Source organism: Rattus rattus, chromosome 18 (genome assembly GCF_011064425.1).
Source record: "Rattus rattus isolate New Zealand chromosome 18, Rrattus_CSIRO_v1, whole genome shotgun sequence".
Lineage (NCBI taxonomy): Eukaryota > Metazoa > Chordata > Mammalia > Rodentia > Muridae > Rattus > Rattus rattus.
In genome coordinates, this window is record NC_046171.1 from 42,221,815 (window position 1) to 42,241,158 (window position 19,344).

A 19,344-nucleotide genomic window follows, 5' to 3' on the forward strand; every position below is an offset into this window, starting at 1 on the left:
TGAGCCGTTTATTAAAGGTTTCTAGAAATGAATTTCCGGGGATCACAGTGAGGCACTGGACTGGCTGTCTTACAGTATAGGCAGTTTTGTCTCCTTCCTGCTGTCCCAACTACTGCCTTCAATGCGCCAGGACAGCTAAAATCATTTCCGGGGTCCCTCCGGGAGGAGAAGCTGTGTCAGAATAACCGGAAACCCCCCCCCACTTCCCAGCGCCCCCTACTGCGCCTGCGCGTCACTCGGCGGCGCGCTCTCCCGAGGCATTGTGGTTGTTGTAGTCTCCCCGTATCCTTGGCGCCCACCGTTCCGTGACGCCGCCGCCCCTCAGCCACACCCCGCAGTGTCCCTCCGGGGCCGCCGCGGGGCCTGCGAACCGGGCGCAGCGTTCAGGCCAGTCAGCTGTTTCTCCTTGGGCAAAGGGCGGAAGCCCGAGCAGCCTGGGGCGGAGCTTCGCGTAGAGCGAACGCCCACCCGTCCTACGTGCTCGTTCGCCTCTGTTCGCTGCGCGCGAGCCGGGAGTCCCCCGCGGCGGGCGGCGGCGGCGGCGTTGGCGGAAGGAGGCGGCGGTGGAGAGAAGCCCGCGGCTGCCGCGGCGATAGCGAAATGGCGGAGACCGTAGCGGACACCCGGCGGCTCATCACCAAGCCGCAGAACCTGAATGACGCCTACGGGCCGCCCAGCAACTTCCTCGAGATCGACGTGAGCAATCCGCAGACAGTGGGGGTCGGCCGGGGCCGCTTCACCACCTACGAGATCAGGGTCAAGGTGAGGCGTCCGCCCCTCTCCCGCAACCCTCGGTTCGGGGCCGCTATACCCCCATTGGACCCCGGCACGGGGCCCTGAGGTCTGCGGCCTCCCAGGCCAGACGCCCCTGCAGGGCAGCTTGTCTGCGGGCGGAGGCGTGAGCCAGGGGCTCGCCCGCTCTCTCCGTGGACGGTTTGTATGAGGACCAGCCCACTGGCTCCGGTAGAAGGTGCTGGAAGATGAGGGCGGGGGGTGAGTGAGCTCTGCTTGCCTCTCAAGCAGCTGATCTGGGCTTGACATTTGAGTTGTAGAGGTGGGTCTCTCGAGCGCTGTTCTCCGATAGGGAGCTAGGTGTGTGAAGGGAAAGGGCAGGGAGTGGGGGGCGGTTGTGCAAAGTTGAGCCCTCTCTCTCCCTCCTCTCCTTTTTCCTGGACCTTGCAAGACATAATCCAAGCCAAGCCCTGGCCTGCTCCTTCCCAGGCCTTTCTCAAGCTGCAATGCAAGAGTAACCTAGGTCGTACACTTCTCTGAGCAGGACGGGAGCGCGTCAGATTTTTGTGGTAGGAGCTGTGAACCAAGCGGTGTGATGAAGAGAAATGGTTGACCTTAGCATGCTTGGCCGACCTCCTGCTGAAGGCCTAGGTGTGTGGAATGTCATCTCCCTCAGTATCCAAAGTAACAACAGCCTGGAATGGGGACCTTAAGTATCTTGTTCCCTTAAGCGTTGGCTTTTCATGAACTGAAGAAGTAGGTTGGAGTAGAAGCGGACGCTTAGAATTTCCTATCTGGTGGGTTTCTTGGCAGTTAAGTATTTCAGACGATTTGAGGATTAGAAAGTACTGCTTAGTTTACTCTGTAGATCAGGATTAAAGGTTTTGTCCCATCTGAACAAATTTCTTATTAAGTCAATTCATTGCTAAAGTTAAATGTTAAAAGTAACCATAAAAGGTATTTGGCCTTAGAGGGACTCATAAGAGGCCTGATCACTATTAATGCCGTTTATGTGAAGAAGCTTCTTGTTAAAGTCAACTTTTCCTGTGTAGTAAACAAATTTGCCATCCTAGTCGTTTTAGTTGTATGGCTCCAGGAGTGCTGTGTGTATATTTAGCTTAATGAGCTTACACCTCTTAAAGAATCGTTCTTAAGTCATTGGCGATCTAGAAAAAAAATTAGACATCGGCTTTTTTTTTTTTCCTTTAGGTTAAGTCTCAAATCCTTGGTTGTGTGAACTTGTAAATGAGCTGGCCCCAACTACTGAGATTAAAGTCATGTGTGTCCTTGCCTTTGGATAGCCTGGTCTCTCAAACGCTCTTTCAAAAGCGTGAGCCAAAAGTGGTATCTTTTTCAAAGACTGCGAGAAATTCAGGCTCCAGGACACTGGGAAGTACATTCTTACACACACCCAAGCCTACTTTAAAGGGAGCAGTTAGGAGCTAGAGGACGGCGGGTTAGTGGTTAGGGACACTTAACTGCTTTTGCAGAGGATTTGAGTTCAGTTCCCAGCACCCACATCGGTTAGCTCACACAACCTCCAACTGCAGGCACAGGGGATCCAATGCCCTCTTCTGGTCCTTTGAGCACCTTCAGACCATGGCACACAGACATACATACTAATAAATTTTTTTCTTTTTTTTTTTTTTTTTCCCTTTTTTTTTTTTTTTTTTTTTTTTAAACCACTTTTTTCTTTCCTGCGCCCTACCCCCCGCCTAAAAAATAAATTTTTTTTTTTTTTAAAATTTTTTTTTTTTTTTTTTTTTTTTTTATTTTTTTTATAGTTAATTTTAATTTTTTATAAAAATTAAAAAAAAATAAAAAAAAAAAAAAAAAAAAAAAAAAAAAAAAACAAAAAAAAAAAACTTCCTCACTGGCCTTTATTCACCAGAACGTTTCCCTGTGTTGGCATGAAACTTTAGTATTCCTGTCTCTGAACTTCCAGCTAGTGCTTCTCACAGTTGAGTGGTCACTTCTCACGCCCTCCACCCTAACAACAGGTGCTTATCTTGCTGAGTACATTTAAAGACTCTTTCCTAAGCCTGCAAAAAGAGTGACTGTGACATGTGGATGTAAGTATTGAAAGGCCTAGCTGTACACAAAACAGCCCTTTTTAAGAAGTGATTAGAGGCTAGATAATTAGATAAACTATTGCTTACTCTGTGACTTATTATGAGGCAGTTGGTTGTGTGTTATTGACTTACAGTCAGAAATAAGATTTAACAATAAAACATAATTAATTTCAGCGTTTAGAAAATGTTGGTGTTTTTCTTCATATGTAATGTGATGACTCAGGAACCATGTGTAGTAAGACATTAGGTTGTTTAAGCAGCATATGATCTTGTATTTAGCTAGAATATGGGCGGGTGTAGGCATGGCGCTAATCTAGGCCTTGGGTAGCAGGCAGGCCACGATCTCTGAGCTCAAGGCCAGCCTGGTCTCTACGTGGTTCTAGGACAGGAGGGGTGACAGTGAGATGAATACATTTATCACTCCATAATTTGTTATTACTGACCTGTCACGGTTGATATTCTAGTTTCCGCTTCGTGCGTTTTGCTATTGTATTTATCATGGAAACCATTTTGTTTTCAGGTTAAGACATAAACTATCTTCCGACACACTCTTTTTTTTTCTTTTCTTTTTTTTCTTTTTTTTTTGGAGCTAGGGGACTGAACGGGGCCTTGCTTCCCTAGGCAAGTGCTCTACTAGGCTAAATCTAACCCCGACACTCTTAATTCTAGCCTTGCGAAAGATAGTCAGTTTACAGGACTGATTAAACTGCTCCAGCTCACGGGATAATTTCATCTAGATGGTGGCGAATCCAAGTTTCCCAATCTCCATTCATCTTCTCTCTTTGAGAGCAGTGTTTAAGGTAAATTAGGATCACCTGATTAGTATCTAGCTCCTGAAAATAATTGTTTGGTGTTAATGTTTTAACTTGTCATAATGGGTAGGTACAGCAGAGAGCACTGTAGCGATGTGGGTCTGGGGAAAGCCTTAGGTCCAGATTATCTGGCACATTTATTAAAGAGAAGGCTGAAAAGGAGATCCTGCGCTTTACTGAGATTTGCTCATAGTTTGGGGGTTTCTCAGTAATTCAGAGTCTACTGTTGTGCCTGGGACGAGATTTTATTCTTGAGGTTCGAGCTATTGGGTTCAAAAATAAAGTATTTCTTGGCAGGCGAGGTGCCAAGAATTAGATTCTTCTTCCTTTCCATGAAGGAAGTCCTTGGTACTTCACCTACCTCCCAGGACTGGATAACCCAGTGACTGGTGCCCAGTGCTCAGGCAGCACAACCCTTTCTAAATGTAAATGTCTTCTGAGTGAAAGGTGTGTGCTCACTTGCAGTTGACTTACCAGAATGGATTACCTTGTTCTCAGAAAGACTATTGGCATGAATGTCTACCCTCTTTGAGGCGTCTGTGATGTAGAAAGAAGCCATCTTGTTTGTTTAGTACCTAACAATGGCCATTTGAAATGCACATTAAGTTTAAGCTTAATACCCGGCGTTGATTGATACAAGAACATGGGGGGTGCCACAGCTAGAAGAAACAGAATGGCTGGGCATCACCATGCACTCCCCAGCGCTTGGGCAGAGGCCAGCCTGCTCTGCATGGGGTTCAGAGCCAGCCAGGGAGGGATGGATGGGTGGATAGATGGATGGATGGAGAGAGAGGGGGAACCAGAGAAGAGACAGACAGATTGGGACCTTGTAAGTAGCAACTTGATAGCATTCACCATTCTAAAAGATGTCTAGGTTTTCTTTGAAGCAGCCCTCTCAGTACTAGATCGAAATCAGTATTTAAGACTTGAAAGTATTTTGACGAGTCAAAATTGTGTGTGTGTGTGTGTGTGTGTGTGTGTGTGTGCATGGTTTCTGAGGCAATGGCTAGCACCACTCCTCTAGCACCATTCTGACCTTCTGCCTACATTTACGGAGAGTGCTAGGTCTGGGCCTACCACCATGCCTGGCGAGAATAGTGTTTTGCTAAATGAAGTCCCCACCAGCTACAAAAAGGCCTTGGCTCCCCGTTAACCTGGCTGCCTTGAGCTCACAGAGGCCCTTAGCCTCTATCTGCAAGGGTTGGGACATTTGAAGTGTGTGCGCCATGCCCAGCTAGCTTGGGTAGTTAAAGCACATTCATTTATCTTGTGGATGTCTGTGCTCCACATGCTGGGTGCCTTCGGGGGTCAGAAGATGTCCATGTCCTGCAGCTGGAGCTCAGGTGTTTACTTGGCCCACTGTGTGGGTGCTGGGAAGTGCTTCAACCCTGTTCCCCACATCAGGCCATCTTGATACCGAGAGTAGTTGTCCAGTCTTCATAGTTCTTTCAGTTACTCAGTTAGCTGTGGGTTTGGGGTGTTGTTGTCTTTAATTTTTTCTTTTGAGACAAGGGTCTTTGTATGCAGTCTTAGCTGGCCTTGAGCTCTGGAGGTCCTCCTGCCTCTGCCTCTGATTGCCCAGGAATAAAGAGGTGTACTACCGGCGCAGTTGAATGTTCTCTAATTACACATTTGAGATCAGTTTTAATTGACTTTTAGGAATTTTTTTGGAATTATTTTATGTGTGTGAATGTGTGTACATGTACATGTGCAAACCTGGTGGTACTAGAAACCAGAAGAGACCAATGGATCTCCTACAACTAGCGTTTTGTGTGGTGGTGAACCACCATGTAGGAGCTGGGAACTGATCTGGGTCTGCTGCTACAAAGGGCAGCAAGTGCTCTTACCCGGACCTCTCCCCAGCCCTGTGATCGGCATTTCTGGATCTCCATGAATTGGGAGTCACTCACTGATGGAAGACGTGTTCCTAACAACACCAGCCTTAGAAGGGGCCAAGTAAAAGGCAGTGGCAGTTCAGGAAGAACCCTGTTGGTTGCTGTGGATAATTAAAACTCAAGATCTATATCAGCCAAGTCCAAAACAAAAGACACAAGATTTTTTTCCCCTCCCAGGATAGTCTGCTTACTGCCCAAGAGCTGCTGTGACTGTAAACTAAGTGTCTGTGGTGTGGACGCGATTTTTTTTTTATTTAAAAAGTTCTATCTACATATTTGGTGTACTCAGATGTTTAACCCTTGGAAGGACATTTCCAAGCGTTGCATGGCAGGATGTAGAGGTTGATGTCAACCTTGGGTCAGGTGTGTGCCTGAAAACCCTCTGAGATGTTCAGTCTGCTGTGGAGAAGTGGCAGGATGGTGTTGGTCTGGCCTTTGTGGACGGAGGTCTCCCTTGATGATAGCAGTTAAGTTCATGGGCCAGACGGATGGACGGTCTGTGCATGAGCTCACTTACTGGATCAAGTGCATGCAGTCTTCCAGAGCTTTCATTCGCTTCCTCCTCTTCAGAACAGTTTTCCTTCAGCTGCCTCAGCTGCCCTCAGGACTTATCCTATGGCTCTGGATTTAATGTCCTCTTTGTAGAGATTTTGCTGATCCTGCCTCACTACACTAGCTTTGCTTCCTGTGTACCTTAGTTGCTCTGTTTGGCTTTCTGTGGTTCCACATATCTCTACTAGAAGTTTCTAAAAAGAAAGAAGACTGTCATGCCCACCGTTGTCCCACGTATGCACTCAGCACATAGCGGACACCTAGATCCATCCCTGTTCTGGACATTAGCTTGCTGATCACCAACTCTTAGTAGTAAACTGGGGTTCGAATCTAGATTTTTTTTCTGATACAGTGTATGCCCTTTAGATTTATTTGCTTTTTTTTTTTTTTGGGGACGAACAGAGACTAAGCACTGGTGGCTCACCACTGAGCTAATCCCCAACCCATGTATGTCTTTTCTACCACCTCACATCCCTGTCATGTGGAAGCTTGTAGCACCATTGGAATAGTCTTGACTAGATAGATAAGGTTTGGGCAGTGGTAGTTTGACCAGCATCCCAGCAAAGGCACACTGACACAATCTTACTGTGTTGTCTCCCCAAGGAAGACAGGTGGCAGGGAAGACTGAGGAGAAGAACAGCTACCTGCGCTTGTTAATAGCCTGGGTGGGATTAAAGGGTCCTGAAGTAGTTGTGGCAAATGTAAATATGGCAGATCTTATAAAAGAAACATGGATAATATCCAAGACAGGAAATGTGTTTTTGAAGGAGGCAATTAAATAGAGGTTAAAAATGTCAGCTTCTGCAACACAGATTTGAGGAGATTATAGGCTGTATTCTGCCTAGGCAGGTGGTTTTACCTAAGAGTATATCTATTCTATAACATGAAAGTTAGCCAGAAATCAAGAAGAGACATATGTATGTTTGGGGAAAAAAACAAAAAAACAACAGGATAGAATAGTTTCTGAGGGCCAGTTCCTTACTGACTGCATAAAAGACTGAGTTTAATAAAACATGGTAGCTCACGCCTGCAGTCCTAGCACTGGGGCCTGGAAGGAGGATCGATAGGAGCTTGGGCTGCTCAGTGAGACTCTCTCAAAAAATAAAACTTACATCTGAAACAAGACAGGATTATTCTGATCAGTGTTTTTTTTTTTCCACAACCGACCAATAAGTGAGCATTTATAAGCTCTATTGTATTTTATACTGTATTGGTGAGGTGCTTGACTGAAAGATGGGGCGCCCTGGGGGTGGGGTGTATTAGGCGCATACTTTTTATTCTGGAATAGTGACCTGAGTGGGCCTCTGGCAGCATGTAAAAGCACAGTTATTAAGGCAGTGGTGTTATGCAGCAGTGGGGGAAGACGGAAGAGGCCTAGAGCCTGGAGCCAGCCCGGCCAAGCCCAGTCATGAGGCCTAGGTCCGTCCTGGTGAGGCTCCTGTCCCCAGGAGGATGGATCCTGAGACAACACAAGGTTGGCCTCCTGGCCTCCCACATACTGCCGACGCGCTGCGTACACTGTGTGCATGGTGTGAGTGAGTGTGCATGGTGTGGAGTGAAAACCCTGTCTGGCCAGAGTCTTGGGTGAGAGTGGGCAGTAGAGGGCACCTGTACATGCTTGGCTGCCTGCATCTTGGTTTATAGACCTGCCTGGGTCGTCTAATACTGATGGTAGTTCATGACACTTGATTCCCCAGGACTCCTTGCAGGTGTCTGACTTCCAGAAGGGTCTCTGCTGTCCTTCAGCTCCTTTTCCTCTCCCTGAGCCCTTTCCGTGTGGCTTCCTGAAAGAACTCTCCAGTCCTGCCTCACCACACTCTCTCTTGCCATCTTGTGACCTTCTCTCTCCCTTGGTCCTGATACTCCTGCCCACAGTCCTTCACTCCGTCTCCCACATGCACACACATTTCACTTGTATGTGGAGGCAACCTCACATAACTTCATCTCAGTTTATTTTCCTGCAATGTCACAGTTCATCTTTACAGCTGAATACAGAGCCTTTCCTTAAGTACCACATTTTCTTTATCCGTCTGCTAATGGACACCACGGCTGGTTCTGCACATTGTGATTAATCATAGATGCAGCCGTGAACAAGGATGTACAAGCCTCACTGTGACACAGAATCCTTGGAGCCCTGAGGTGGTATGGCGGGATCATGTAATTGATGAGTCTTCTGCACTCCTGGCCCATTCTAAACTAACACCCACATTTATAACTCTACCAATTGACTTTTATTTTTAAATGGGGTGAGAGAAAACTGTTTGTGGTTTTGTTTTGTTTTTTGGTATGTGAGGTATTAATTTTACATCCATGGTTTACGTGGGTTCAAGTCTGCTTGCAGAGTCTGTTCTCTTCTACTTGGAGTCCTGGGGATTGCAGTGAGGTTGTCAAGTGTGGGGACAGTGCCTTTGTAGCTGAGCCATCTCATAACCCCTCAGAGAAGTACATCAAATTTGCATTGTCCTGATGACTAGGGGCGTTGAATCTTCTATTCCCTCCCTAGATGTTTTTAGTACTGTACAGCAAACCACCTGAAACTACTGGTTTTGCTGGTTTATAACCTGTGAATTTTCTTGATCTGAATATTACCTTAATTATGATGTCTCTCGCTCACTTAAATGACTGTTAGCCAAATGACTGACATGTTTGGCATTTGATACTGTCACTTACTACCTGTGAACATAAGGGCCTAAGCTCTAATCCACTTCCTGCAAAAAGCTGGTGTAGTGGCCATCTACCCCCTACACTGAAAATGAAGACTGGTGATGGTGGCCAGTATCTTTACCCCTACACTGAAAGGCCAAGACTGGCGATGGTGGCCAGTATCTTTACCCTACACTGAAAGGCAAAGACTGGCGATACCTCATGGCTCACTGGGCACTGACTGAAATGGTAAGCTCTGGATTCAGTGAGAAAGCCCTGTTTTAAATAAGAGATAGAAAACTGACTGAGGGGCTGGGCGGCTCAGTGGTTGAGGCACTGTCACTCTTCCTCAAGACCCCTAGGTTGATCTCAGCACCCATGTGCTGGCTCACAACTATCCTATAGTTCAGTTCCTGTGGACCGTGCTCTCCTCTGGTCTCCCCAGGCACCAGGCACACAGTGGTGTACAGAAGTACACACATATGAAACACTCATACACATAAAATACAATTTTAAATTTAAGTGATTGAAGAACACATCCTAATGTCAGCCCTGGCTCAAACAGCACACCCAACAGGCACAACAGCCGAGAACATATACATGGAGTGCACACATACCTCAAAAAGAAAGAAGAGGCCTAGCGTCCATCTTGATAGTGCGTGAATGGCTATAAAGAGAAAGCGTGAAGATTTCCCAAGACAGGTCACTCTGGCCCTAGAAGTGGGCTAGGCATGGCGGCCCTGTGCATAATCCTGGCCATTCTGAAGGCTGCTGGTCCGTGTTTCTTAGTCCAAGCAACAGCAGACACCCCATCCTCCAAATATAAATAGGAAAGAAAGGAAAAATAGAGAGAATTATATGTTAAAAGATTTGTGGTACTGGGGTTGGGATTTGGCAGCCATGTATGTGTACCTAGGTGTGGCGTGCCTCTCTGTGGCCCTATTAGCTAGCGATGACAACTTTGACCCTATCTTTTTCAAAAATTTATTTATTAGGCCATATATAAAACACACTGTTTCTTCAGATGCACCAGAAGAGGGCATCAGGTCTTGTTGAGGATAGTTTGTGAGCCACAATGTGGTTGCTGAGATTTGAACTCAGGGACCTCCTGGAAGGCGTGTTCTTAACCACTGGCCATCTCTCCAGCCCCAATCATAGTTTTACTGAGACAGAGTCACAGAAGCTCAACTTTGTTAGACTGGCTGGTCATGAAGTCGACATCTCCTGTCTCCAACCTTTGGGTGCTGGGACTACAGGCACATACAACACTGTAACTTTGGGGTGTCAGACTCCAGTTTCTTGTGTTGTGTGACCCTCGAATCGTTCCCCAGACCTTCATAAACTTTTTAATTATTTACATTCGTTTTGTCGTGTGATCCCACTTCCTGGTCACTCCTCCACAAACCCCTATCCACACACAAGCACAAACTGTGACATAATTTCAAACTTCTCGTCAGGCTACTGGACCACTGCAGAACTCAGCAAAAGTTCTAGAGTCGAAGTAGTGCCATGTATTTTGCATCGTTGAAAGAGAAGTCACTTTACCTGTGGTTCTAAGTATCAGTACAAAACATACTTAAGTTTTTTTAGCTAGTAAGTGCGTGGCTGCACATTTCCTGAGCTTTAGGATACAGGACAGGTGTTTTCGCAGGCCTTGTGGTGAGTGTGTGAAGGCACGCCCCTGGTGCCTGCCAGATTGACACCCGTTCCTTCTCAGACCCACTCAGTTAAGCCAGAAAGAGAACCAACTTACATATCATGTACACACACAGAAGGTTTTTGTTTTCAAGATGGGATTTTCTTTTTTTTGTCTGCCTCTGCTTCTCAAGTGCTGAGATTAAAGGTGTTTGCCACCGTGCCCAGCTCAAGTTTTCTAGTAATGCGTACCATGTGGGTGGTATGCACTTTTGATCCCTGCAAACCCGGAGAGTCAATGGTTGATGTCCATTTTGATTAGCATGCTGCTCTCATCAAGTAGCAACCTATGGAAGACGTGGCTGAGGAGAGGGGAGAAGAAGAAGCTTTAGGTGCACCGGGCTCCAGTTATGAGTGCAGTTAGCTCTTCGGTGAATCACTTAGGAGTCTGTTCTTTGGTCTTATCTGCTCTTAAATTTTCCTTTTTCAGTGCCCGGCAATCATTAGAATTTGGCAGAGGTGTTCTGGTTTTATTTCATGATGTGAGTGTTTGTCCTAATGTGTGGCCGTGCACTGTGGATACAGGTATACAGAGGCCAAGTGGGGTCGGATCGATGGGGCTAAGTTGCTGGATGGTTGTTGGTCCTGTAGATGCAGGGTGAACCTTCTCCAACAGCAGTCGTGCTCTTAGCCTCAGGCTATCTCTCCATTCTTAATCATTTAAATTGAGATTGGATTCCTACTACCATTTGGCTAGTCTCTCACATTTATTTTGTCTTGTTTGAGTGGCTGTATTTGATCACAAGTAGGCGGTAGCCTCTGAGATGGACAGGACAGCTCTTAATGAAGGAATGAGGGTGTACTAGAGCGTGACTCTGACTTTCATTGACCTCAGTCTGTTTATGTTTTGTCACTTGTCCTCTGTCTGGTCACTGGTACTTCTGTGCAGCTCAGGTGGATTGACTTCACACCCCATTCTCTAAGTAATATCTTGAGAACCTTGTTTGGAGTGCTGTTTCTTTTGTGACAGGGTTTCTGTGGCCCTACTGGCTGTCTTAAGACTCACTGTGTAGATCAGGCTGGCCTTGAACTCAGATCTACGTGTGTCTGCCTCCCAAGTGCTGGGATTAGAGGCCTGCAGCACCGCGAGTCATTTATTCTTAGTACTTTGACCATTGTAGATTTTGCAGTATATACTGCCCACCGCAAAAACAGCCTCTGATTAAAGTTAGGTACTGTCAATCTATGGGCAAAAAATAAAACATAAAACTTAGAGGACAATTTGACAGAGACACATCATGTCCATTGGGCTTCCATTCCATTGCTTATTTTGAGTTTGCCTGTAAGTTTGTAGTGTGAACAGTTTCTCTGCACAGAATCTTGAGGTTTTCAGCCTGGCCTCCTAGAGTCACCCTGGATCTTACACTAGTGACTGGCCATGGCCAAAAGGTTATACATAAATTGCAAAACCTAGAAAAGCTTCACTGCCTCTGGAAGGGGCGTGGAGAGTTAGGAATGGATTCAAACTTCAGTCAGTTTAAACTTTGCCTAGCTTTTACATGGCCATTCTCCTGTTTGCTTCTGTCTGCTGCTCCTTGGCAGATGTGCATGCAGCTGCAGTTCTGTGGACAGTGTTGCTAACTCCTAACTTCAGCTCTCTCGACCACGAGAAGATAGCAGCTTATCGGGGCTGGCATGGTAGCTTTCTCTGTCCCGCTGTTCATCAAATTCCTGGTTCCTTGCAGTCTTGGTTCCTGTGGCCTCCCCAATTTTCAGTTCTCAGGAACACTTTTTAAGCAGTGTACCTGCAAATACAGCTTTACTACTTTCTCTCTCATTGCTGGATTCAGTAGGACCGGAGTATGGTGGTAACAGTGGTCAGGGCCTTGGTCGCCGTAATTCTCCCTGTTCAGCAGCACACTGTGCGGCCTCAGTGCTTCCCAGTTAAGTGCTGCCTTCCAGCTCATTCGTCTACTTGGAGTGTTATCTTGGGAAGAGGCTTCCGAGCTCACTCCAGCAATGTCAGGCTACAGCCTTCCCTCTTTCCTGATACTGAAGGTGGCCCCAGGCCTCCTGAAGTCTGCCAGCCTGCACTTTTCCTTACAACGTTTCTCGTGCTCTGTAAGATTGAAGACAGAAAGATCTAACTCATTGTTCCTGTCGGGTGTCGTGGTGTGTGGTGTGTGCCTTGCGCAGTGGGAAGGACTCTGTCTGTAGGATATGCATGCCCTGCTTCCCAGGCTGAGGTCAAAGGGACTGTGCGTCTGCTCTCCTTCTGCACTGTCACATCAGGGTTCCAGAACTTGAACTCTCTGCTCCCTCCAGGCAAAGAGTGCAGGTGCTGTCTGTTACCCACTGAGTCATCTTGCCAGGCAAGTTTTATTCTTTTATATAAACAAATCCAATTTTTGTAACAGTTTATTAAAGAGACTGATTTTTCCTTTTCATGTTACCGTTTGCTCTTTGTCAAAAATTACTTGGCATTATTATTTCTTAGTCTTTATTGGACTTCCCCCCTTTTTTTCTTTTCATTTTCAAAAAAAAATATGTATTTATTAAGTGTGGGTGTGCACCTGAGCTGGGACACAGATGTTTAGAGATCGGACAACTTACTGATTCGTTGCTCTCCCACCATGTGGCTGAGATAAGCTCCGTGGTCAGTTTGGCAGCAAGTGCCTTACCGGTACTAGTCCAGCCCATACGTTTCATTGCTTCCGTTTGAGACAGGTAATGCCTCTGACTTTCCCTTTTCAGATTGTGTTGGCTGAGAGTCTCCTATTGGTTTCCCTGAGACTTAAGAGTCCTGATGGTTTTGCGTCTTGCGTTCCCAGGTCTCATTTCTCCGAGGCGGTGTGCTATTTGTGCTAATCGAGACATCCCCGTCGATGTATGTTTGGGTTCCGTTAAGTGAGTCTTAGCTAGAGTTCTCAACTCGTTTTCTTTAAAATGCTGATGGCTGGAATTCTGCCTGTGGTACTTTGAAGCGCTTTGTCACACCCGTGGGTGTCCCTTTTGGGAGATGGAGTGCAGACTTGATGGAGGAGGTATGTCATTTGGAGTGAGATGGAGATCAAAGCTCAGGCCTCTTCCAGTTTGTTCTTCCTGCTTTGTGCTTGTGGTTCAGGATGTGAGCATTCTCTGTGCACAGCTTTAATTCCAGAAGGCCAGGCAGATCTCTGAGGCCTGAATGCTGCAGAAAGGGCCTTGTCTCAAGAAGCAGGAAGGGGCTGGAGAGATGGCTCAGTGGTTAAGAGCACTGACTGCTCTTCCAGAGGTCCTGAGTTCAATTCCCAGCAACCACATGGTGACTCACAACTATCTGTAAAGAGATCCGATGTCCTCTTCTGGTGTGTCTGAAGACAGCGACAGTGTACTCACATACATAAAATAAACCTTTTTTTTAAAAAAAGGGTGAAGGGCGTGAAGGCCCAGGTTCCTGCTGTTGATCTTGGATCCTTCCTGCTGGGGTGTCTCACGCCTTAAGCCTCAGCCAAGTAAACCCCTAGTCCTTGCGTTGTTGGTCATTGTGTTTATCACAGCAACAGAACAATAACTACTACACTGCCCTAGACCATTTGGATGCCATTCTAGGTGGTGGTCGTGTCTGGATAGGATTCTTAGGGTTAGGCAGAGATTGGAAGATAGGCAATAAATACAAATTACAAACTTTTGCATAAAAATGTGCAAAGAAAATGTGAATATTAAGATATTCATTTATAGGCCTAATTCTTCTACCATAAGAATGTAGGATTATGATTGTAAGCTTGTACATAGATTTCCTTTACAGAATTATTTTCTTTTAAAGGTTGTTCATGGAAAACCTTTCATGTTCTTGGCAATTCATAAATGAGGCTGTGAGGCAAAATGGGAAGAATATGGAGTTAGTTGGTTTCATTAAACTAGTTAAAATAACTCTTAGATTTGTCCTTTTTAGGTGTACCATAAAGCATACTTCCTTACAATAATGAGGATTGCTTGTCATTGAAGGGGCCATATCCTTAGTTTTTAAAAGGCAATGAGAAACTAAATACCTTGGCCTAGTCACAATCTCATTCAAAAGGTTCTTCAGACTAAGCCTATTCTTCATTTAAGTGACTTCTCTGCAATAGTCAAGGAGTTCATCTGGGTTATAGGCCCACATCTCTGTAGTCATGCAGTTGGGGTTGGGTGCCCTAGGCATCAAAAGTACTGCAGGGAGAGGTGGTCGCCGAGCCACTTGACAACCAGCCTTTATCTCTAGAGCAGATGCCGGAAGAGAACTGTTGGCGGGGCCTGGAGTGGGCATCGCCCACCACCTAGGACTGGCTGAATAGATGTATATTGAGTGTACTTTTGATGACATTTGCCAGTCTTTCAAATCACACCCGTGACACTGTCTGAGGAAACACTAGAAACACCTGGTAAACATTTTTCCTCCTATCTTTTGTTAAGCTATATTCAGTTGATTGCATTTAAAGCTCCGACACTCGTGGTATCCCAGCGATAATCCAGGACACATACAGGGTGCATGTGAGCTGCTAGCTTTGATGATAGGTTAAGGCTAATGATGGGCGCTTACTGTGCCTGGGCTTGAAGGGAGTCACAGGGGTCTTACCAGATGATTCATAGTTCAGTCCAGGAGGAGAAAAAGAAAGGCTGAGTTTTATTTTTTCTGTAGTAGCAAGTGTGCATGAGCTATGAGATCTTTCTACTTATTGCTTCTGGTGTTTAAAAGTACACACCAGCAGTAAGGTGGCCCCCACACTTCCTGGGTTTGTTCTAGTTGTCTTTTGGTTTTTGAGACAGGTCATAGGTAGCTATGCTGATCCTCATACTTGCTGTGTTTCTGAAATTACCCTGAACCCTTATCTATACCCCATACACTGGGATCATGGTACCCTTAATGCGGCTTTGTTTGTGTTCATCGTTTCTAATCTGAGTCTTTCTCATGAGCTTAGAAGAATTCAGTTGTCAGTTACAAGTATTTCGGCAAGAATGATACGTGGATTGCACCCCTCAGGCCGCATTCCTTTTGGCCAAGTGAATGTCCCTTTCCTTTCTGCCAACTTGTCTAGAAGGCCTCTTCATGTGTATGCTGAATCCACGGATTGTGACTGTGTATACAGTCTGTTGACTCACATAGTGTTGTGAGCAGTGTCCCCTTTCTGCAGTAAAAACTGGTCTCTGTCTTAGTGGTAAAATCAGAAAATCAGTACGCGGATTTTGTGGTGTAAATAATGGTGAACCCAGGCTTAACACGCGGCCTGTACTCAGTCAGAGCACAGGTAAAATTACATTTAGGCAATTCACTCAATACATGAATTCCCAAGCCAGATTCCTATTGTCCTCTTACAGTTTGTAACTCTTAAACTATAAAGGACAGGATTAGAGGAAGAGGGGAAGCTTGTCGTGAAGGGAAGAAAGACTGGGTGACCAGGCGGGTAATCTAGTGCTCACCCTAGATACATAGAGCCCCGGGCGCAGGCCCCAGCTCTGGGAGGAGAAAAAGGCCAGAGGTTGGGGGATGGGGTTGGGGGATCAGATAGAGGACTGGGGAGGAGACTGAAGGTTAACTACATTGGCTAGATCTAGTACATAAAGACTGTCCTGTGTGGTATGAACCGGCACCTTGAGCAGGTCAAGTGGGTCCTCAAGCATTGGTCTCCCTGTCAAAGCAAATGACGGTGGACTGGTCATGATAGGACAAAAAACACAATCCGATTATTGATTATAAGCTCATTGTGCCCCTGAACCTTTTTTATTTATTTGTTGTTGTTGTTTTAAATGTGGGAGGCTGGGTAGCTCCATGATTGGGCATAGACTGCTCTTGCAGGACCTCTGCATTTTGGATCCCCAACACTCATAGGGCAGCTTAGCAATGGCTCCCTCAGATGCAGTGCATCGGTCCAAGTTCTATTCTGTACAACCATCACAGCAGGAAGCAAAGGAGTTGGGGAGGTGATTTCTTCTTCAACTCACACTTCCACACACTGCTGACTGTCACAAAGGAAGTCAGGAGACTGGAACTCAGCAGGGCAGGAAGCAGGAGCTGATGCAGAGGCCATGGAGAGATGTCACTTACTGGCTTGCTTCCCCTGGCTTGCTCAGCTTGCTCTCTATAGACAGGACCCACCACGAGCCCAGGGGCAGCACCACCCACAATGGGCTGGGTCCTCCCCGCAATCCTCTAGAGTGAGGAAAGACTTACAGCTGGGACTCATGAAGGCATTTCCACAACTGAGGCTTCTTCCTCTGTGATAGCTCAGCTTGTGTTGATTAACTGGAACCAGCCAGGACACAAGGATCCATCGTCCTCTGACCTCTGCAGGCACCTGGGCAGTTGTGCACACATGGACATGGATGTGCGTGGTTATGTACATTAGATTTAAAGGCTTTTGAGCTGGTTTTTTTTGTTTTGTTTTGTTTTGTTTTGTTTTGTTTTTCAAGACAGGATTTCTCTGTGTGCTGGAACTCTGTAGACAGGCTGGACTTGGCTCACAGAGATCACCTGCCTCTACTCTCAGTACTGTGAGATTGGGGCCTGTTCCCTCATGCCCATCAAATAAAGTCAAACAATTATTTACACTTTTATTACTATGGTGTGTTAAGGTCTGTATGACTTTGCGTGTGGGGTGCCTCTGGAGACCCAGAATATAGTGTTGTATCCCCTAGAGCAGTATAGACTGTTGTGGTCTTGTGTTGGCACTGAGACTCTAGTATGGCTCTTGGAGGCGGCCTGGGCTCTCTTAACCCTGGCCATTGCTCAGGCCCCAAGTTCTTAAATATTTAATACCGTTGTCGTGACAGTTCACGAGTTGGTCTCTGGACCAAGCATCAGAATGTGTTCTATTTGATGCATTAGGGGATACTTGAGGCTGCAGGAGGCTTACACGCGGCAACAGACCGCTCATGTTAGCCCTAACCGGATTTCCTGTGAAACCAGACCTGGGGTGACTTGAAGGGAGAGTGAAGGCACAGCTAGCAGTTACCCGCGTCGTTACTGGCTCCTACGCTCCTCAGTTAGCCCTCTCCTTTGAACTCAGTGGTCTTTCTCTTACAACGTGAGGAATTACTTTAAGTTATTGCAAAAGACTTTAAAATATGTTGCTAACCTTGGAGAAAATGAGGAAACAACATCCAGAGTATTGAGTTACACTGTAACTTTCTATTTCTCTTTATGCTATTCCCATCTGCAATGTTTTACAGCGCACAGGTCAGCTAAGTAAACAGACCCTGAGCGACCTCCTTGTCCTCCAGACCCGGCTCCCCTGAGCCCACATCGCCTCTTCCTACAAACATCTCAGCATTGGAACTGGGGAGGTGCTCAGAGGGCCCCTGATGCTAACTGTAGAGGGCGAGAACCTGGGATCAGATCCCAGCACCAGTGTGAGAAAGAGCTGGCCTTGGTGACTGGTCCTGTGACCCCAGCACAGCTGGATCAAGCACAAGCAGGTCCTGGAGGTTTCCTGCCTCCCGACATGATCAGAAATCTCAGCCTCAGTGAAAGACTACTATCTCAGTAAACTACATGTGTGTGCTCTGTGCGCGTGCATGTATCGTGCGTGGTGTGCTCGTGTGGCCGGTGCAGTGTACCCAGACCAGACACAGCTTGTGGGAATCTCAATGGAAACTACATATGTATTACTCTATGCATGTGCATGCCAGCCATACATGGTGTGCTCACATGTGTGGTGCAGGTGTGCAGACCAGTCTGGCCTGTGAGATCCTTACTCATCATCATGTGGGTCCCAGGAATCAACACTTGAGGTCATGAGGCTGGCTGGCATGCCCCCCTGCAATAGGCCATCCTAATAGTCAGTTCATGTGCACCGGTTAGCTTAGCTCTCAGGAGGCTGCTGCAGGAATAGGAGAATTCAGGGGCATCCAGGGGTTACAGACTGGTTAGGAAGCTAGCCAGGACTATGTAGGGAACATCTGTCTCAGAACAACAAAATTTTTACGTGATATATCAGCTAAATGTGATGTTTGGATACACTTTGGAATAAAGTCTAAATAGATCTGAAACATTTTCCTGGTAAAACATTTAAAATGATTTTGCTTTGTAGTTCTTTGAAGTATTGGACGTTGTATCTAGTCACCCTGCACTTACTTGGTGGCTACAGCGGCTCCGCCTGCCCTGCTCCGTGATCTTCATCTTTCTTCTAAGCATCCGCTACAGCATGCACACCAGGTCCTTCAGCTTTCCTGGAGACACCGTATCATCCAGAGACTGTGGAGTCGCCCTGTGCTCTCCCACAGGACTGCGTTGATTCTCAGCACCACATCGTGCAGCTCACAGCCCCTAACTGCCTGTGACTGCAGCAGGGGCAGCGCACAAAGAGTGGCAGCGCTGAGAGCTCTGAGGAGAACACACTTGGCCAGGGCTGTATAAAGTGAGACCCTGTCACAGTTGTCATTGTCCTGGTCAAATTGCTCAGTTAGTTTCTTGCTTTTGTTGTTTATTTGTTTCATTTTTGGGTGTAAGCTACAGCAGGTTTAATGTAGGGGAGGGATATAAATGCGTTGTGGGGGAGGGTATTACTGAGGCCAATCCCCAGGAGCTTCATTATGTTAGTCAAGACCCCATTGATGATGAACTAAACTCAGTCCTGTTCATAGTGTTTGAACCCACACAAACTCAGATTTTATATCATTTCTATTTTCTTAGTGTTTCTTGAGCTTCATGAGGGATTTACTGCATTTTATTCATTGTCTTAAATGATGATTCCATATTTAGCACTGTCGTTGTATAGATGCTTGGTGAATAATGGTCTGCCAAAGGATGAACAGTGGGTGAATATCAGCCTCAGGCCCTTTTATGACATTAGATCAGAAGTGGCCAGACAGAGCTCCACAACCACATGGTGGCAGCCCAAGTAGTTCAGCCAAAGCAAGGGTGGTTCTCTTTCACTCTTCAGCTAAGCTAGGCGATCTTTAATGACAAAGACAGCTTCTTTAGACTTGCTTGTAGGTGTGAGTGTTCGTGTGGCACAGTGTGTGGGTTAGTGTCACAGAGCTTGAGAA

At 46.4% G+C, this 19,344-nt stretch overlaps 1 protein-coding gene across 1 annotated transcript in view; it reads left to right on the forward strand.

Annotated features, from left to right (window-relative positions):
* LOC116887506 (sorting nexin-3-like) overlaps positions 1–19,344 on the forward strand; it is a 31,684-nt gene continuing 12,340 nt past the window's right edge. The window contains 1 exon segment of the mRNA XM_032889126.1: positions 1–769. Within this exon segment, the coding sequence (XP_032745017.1) occupies positions 601–769 (169 nt within the window). The 5' untranslated portion in view covers positions 1–600.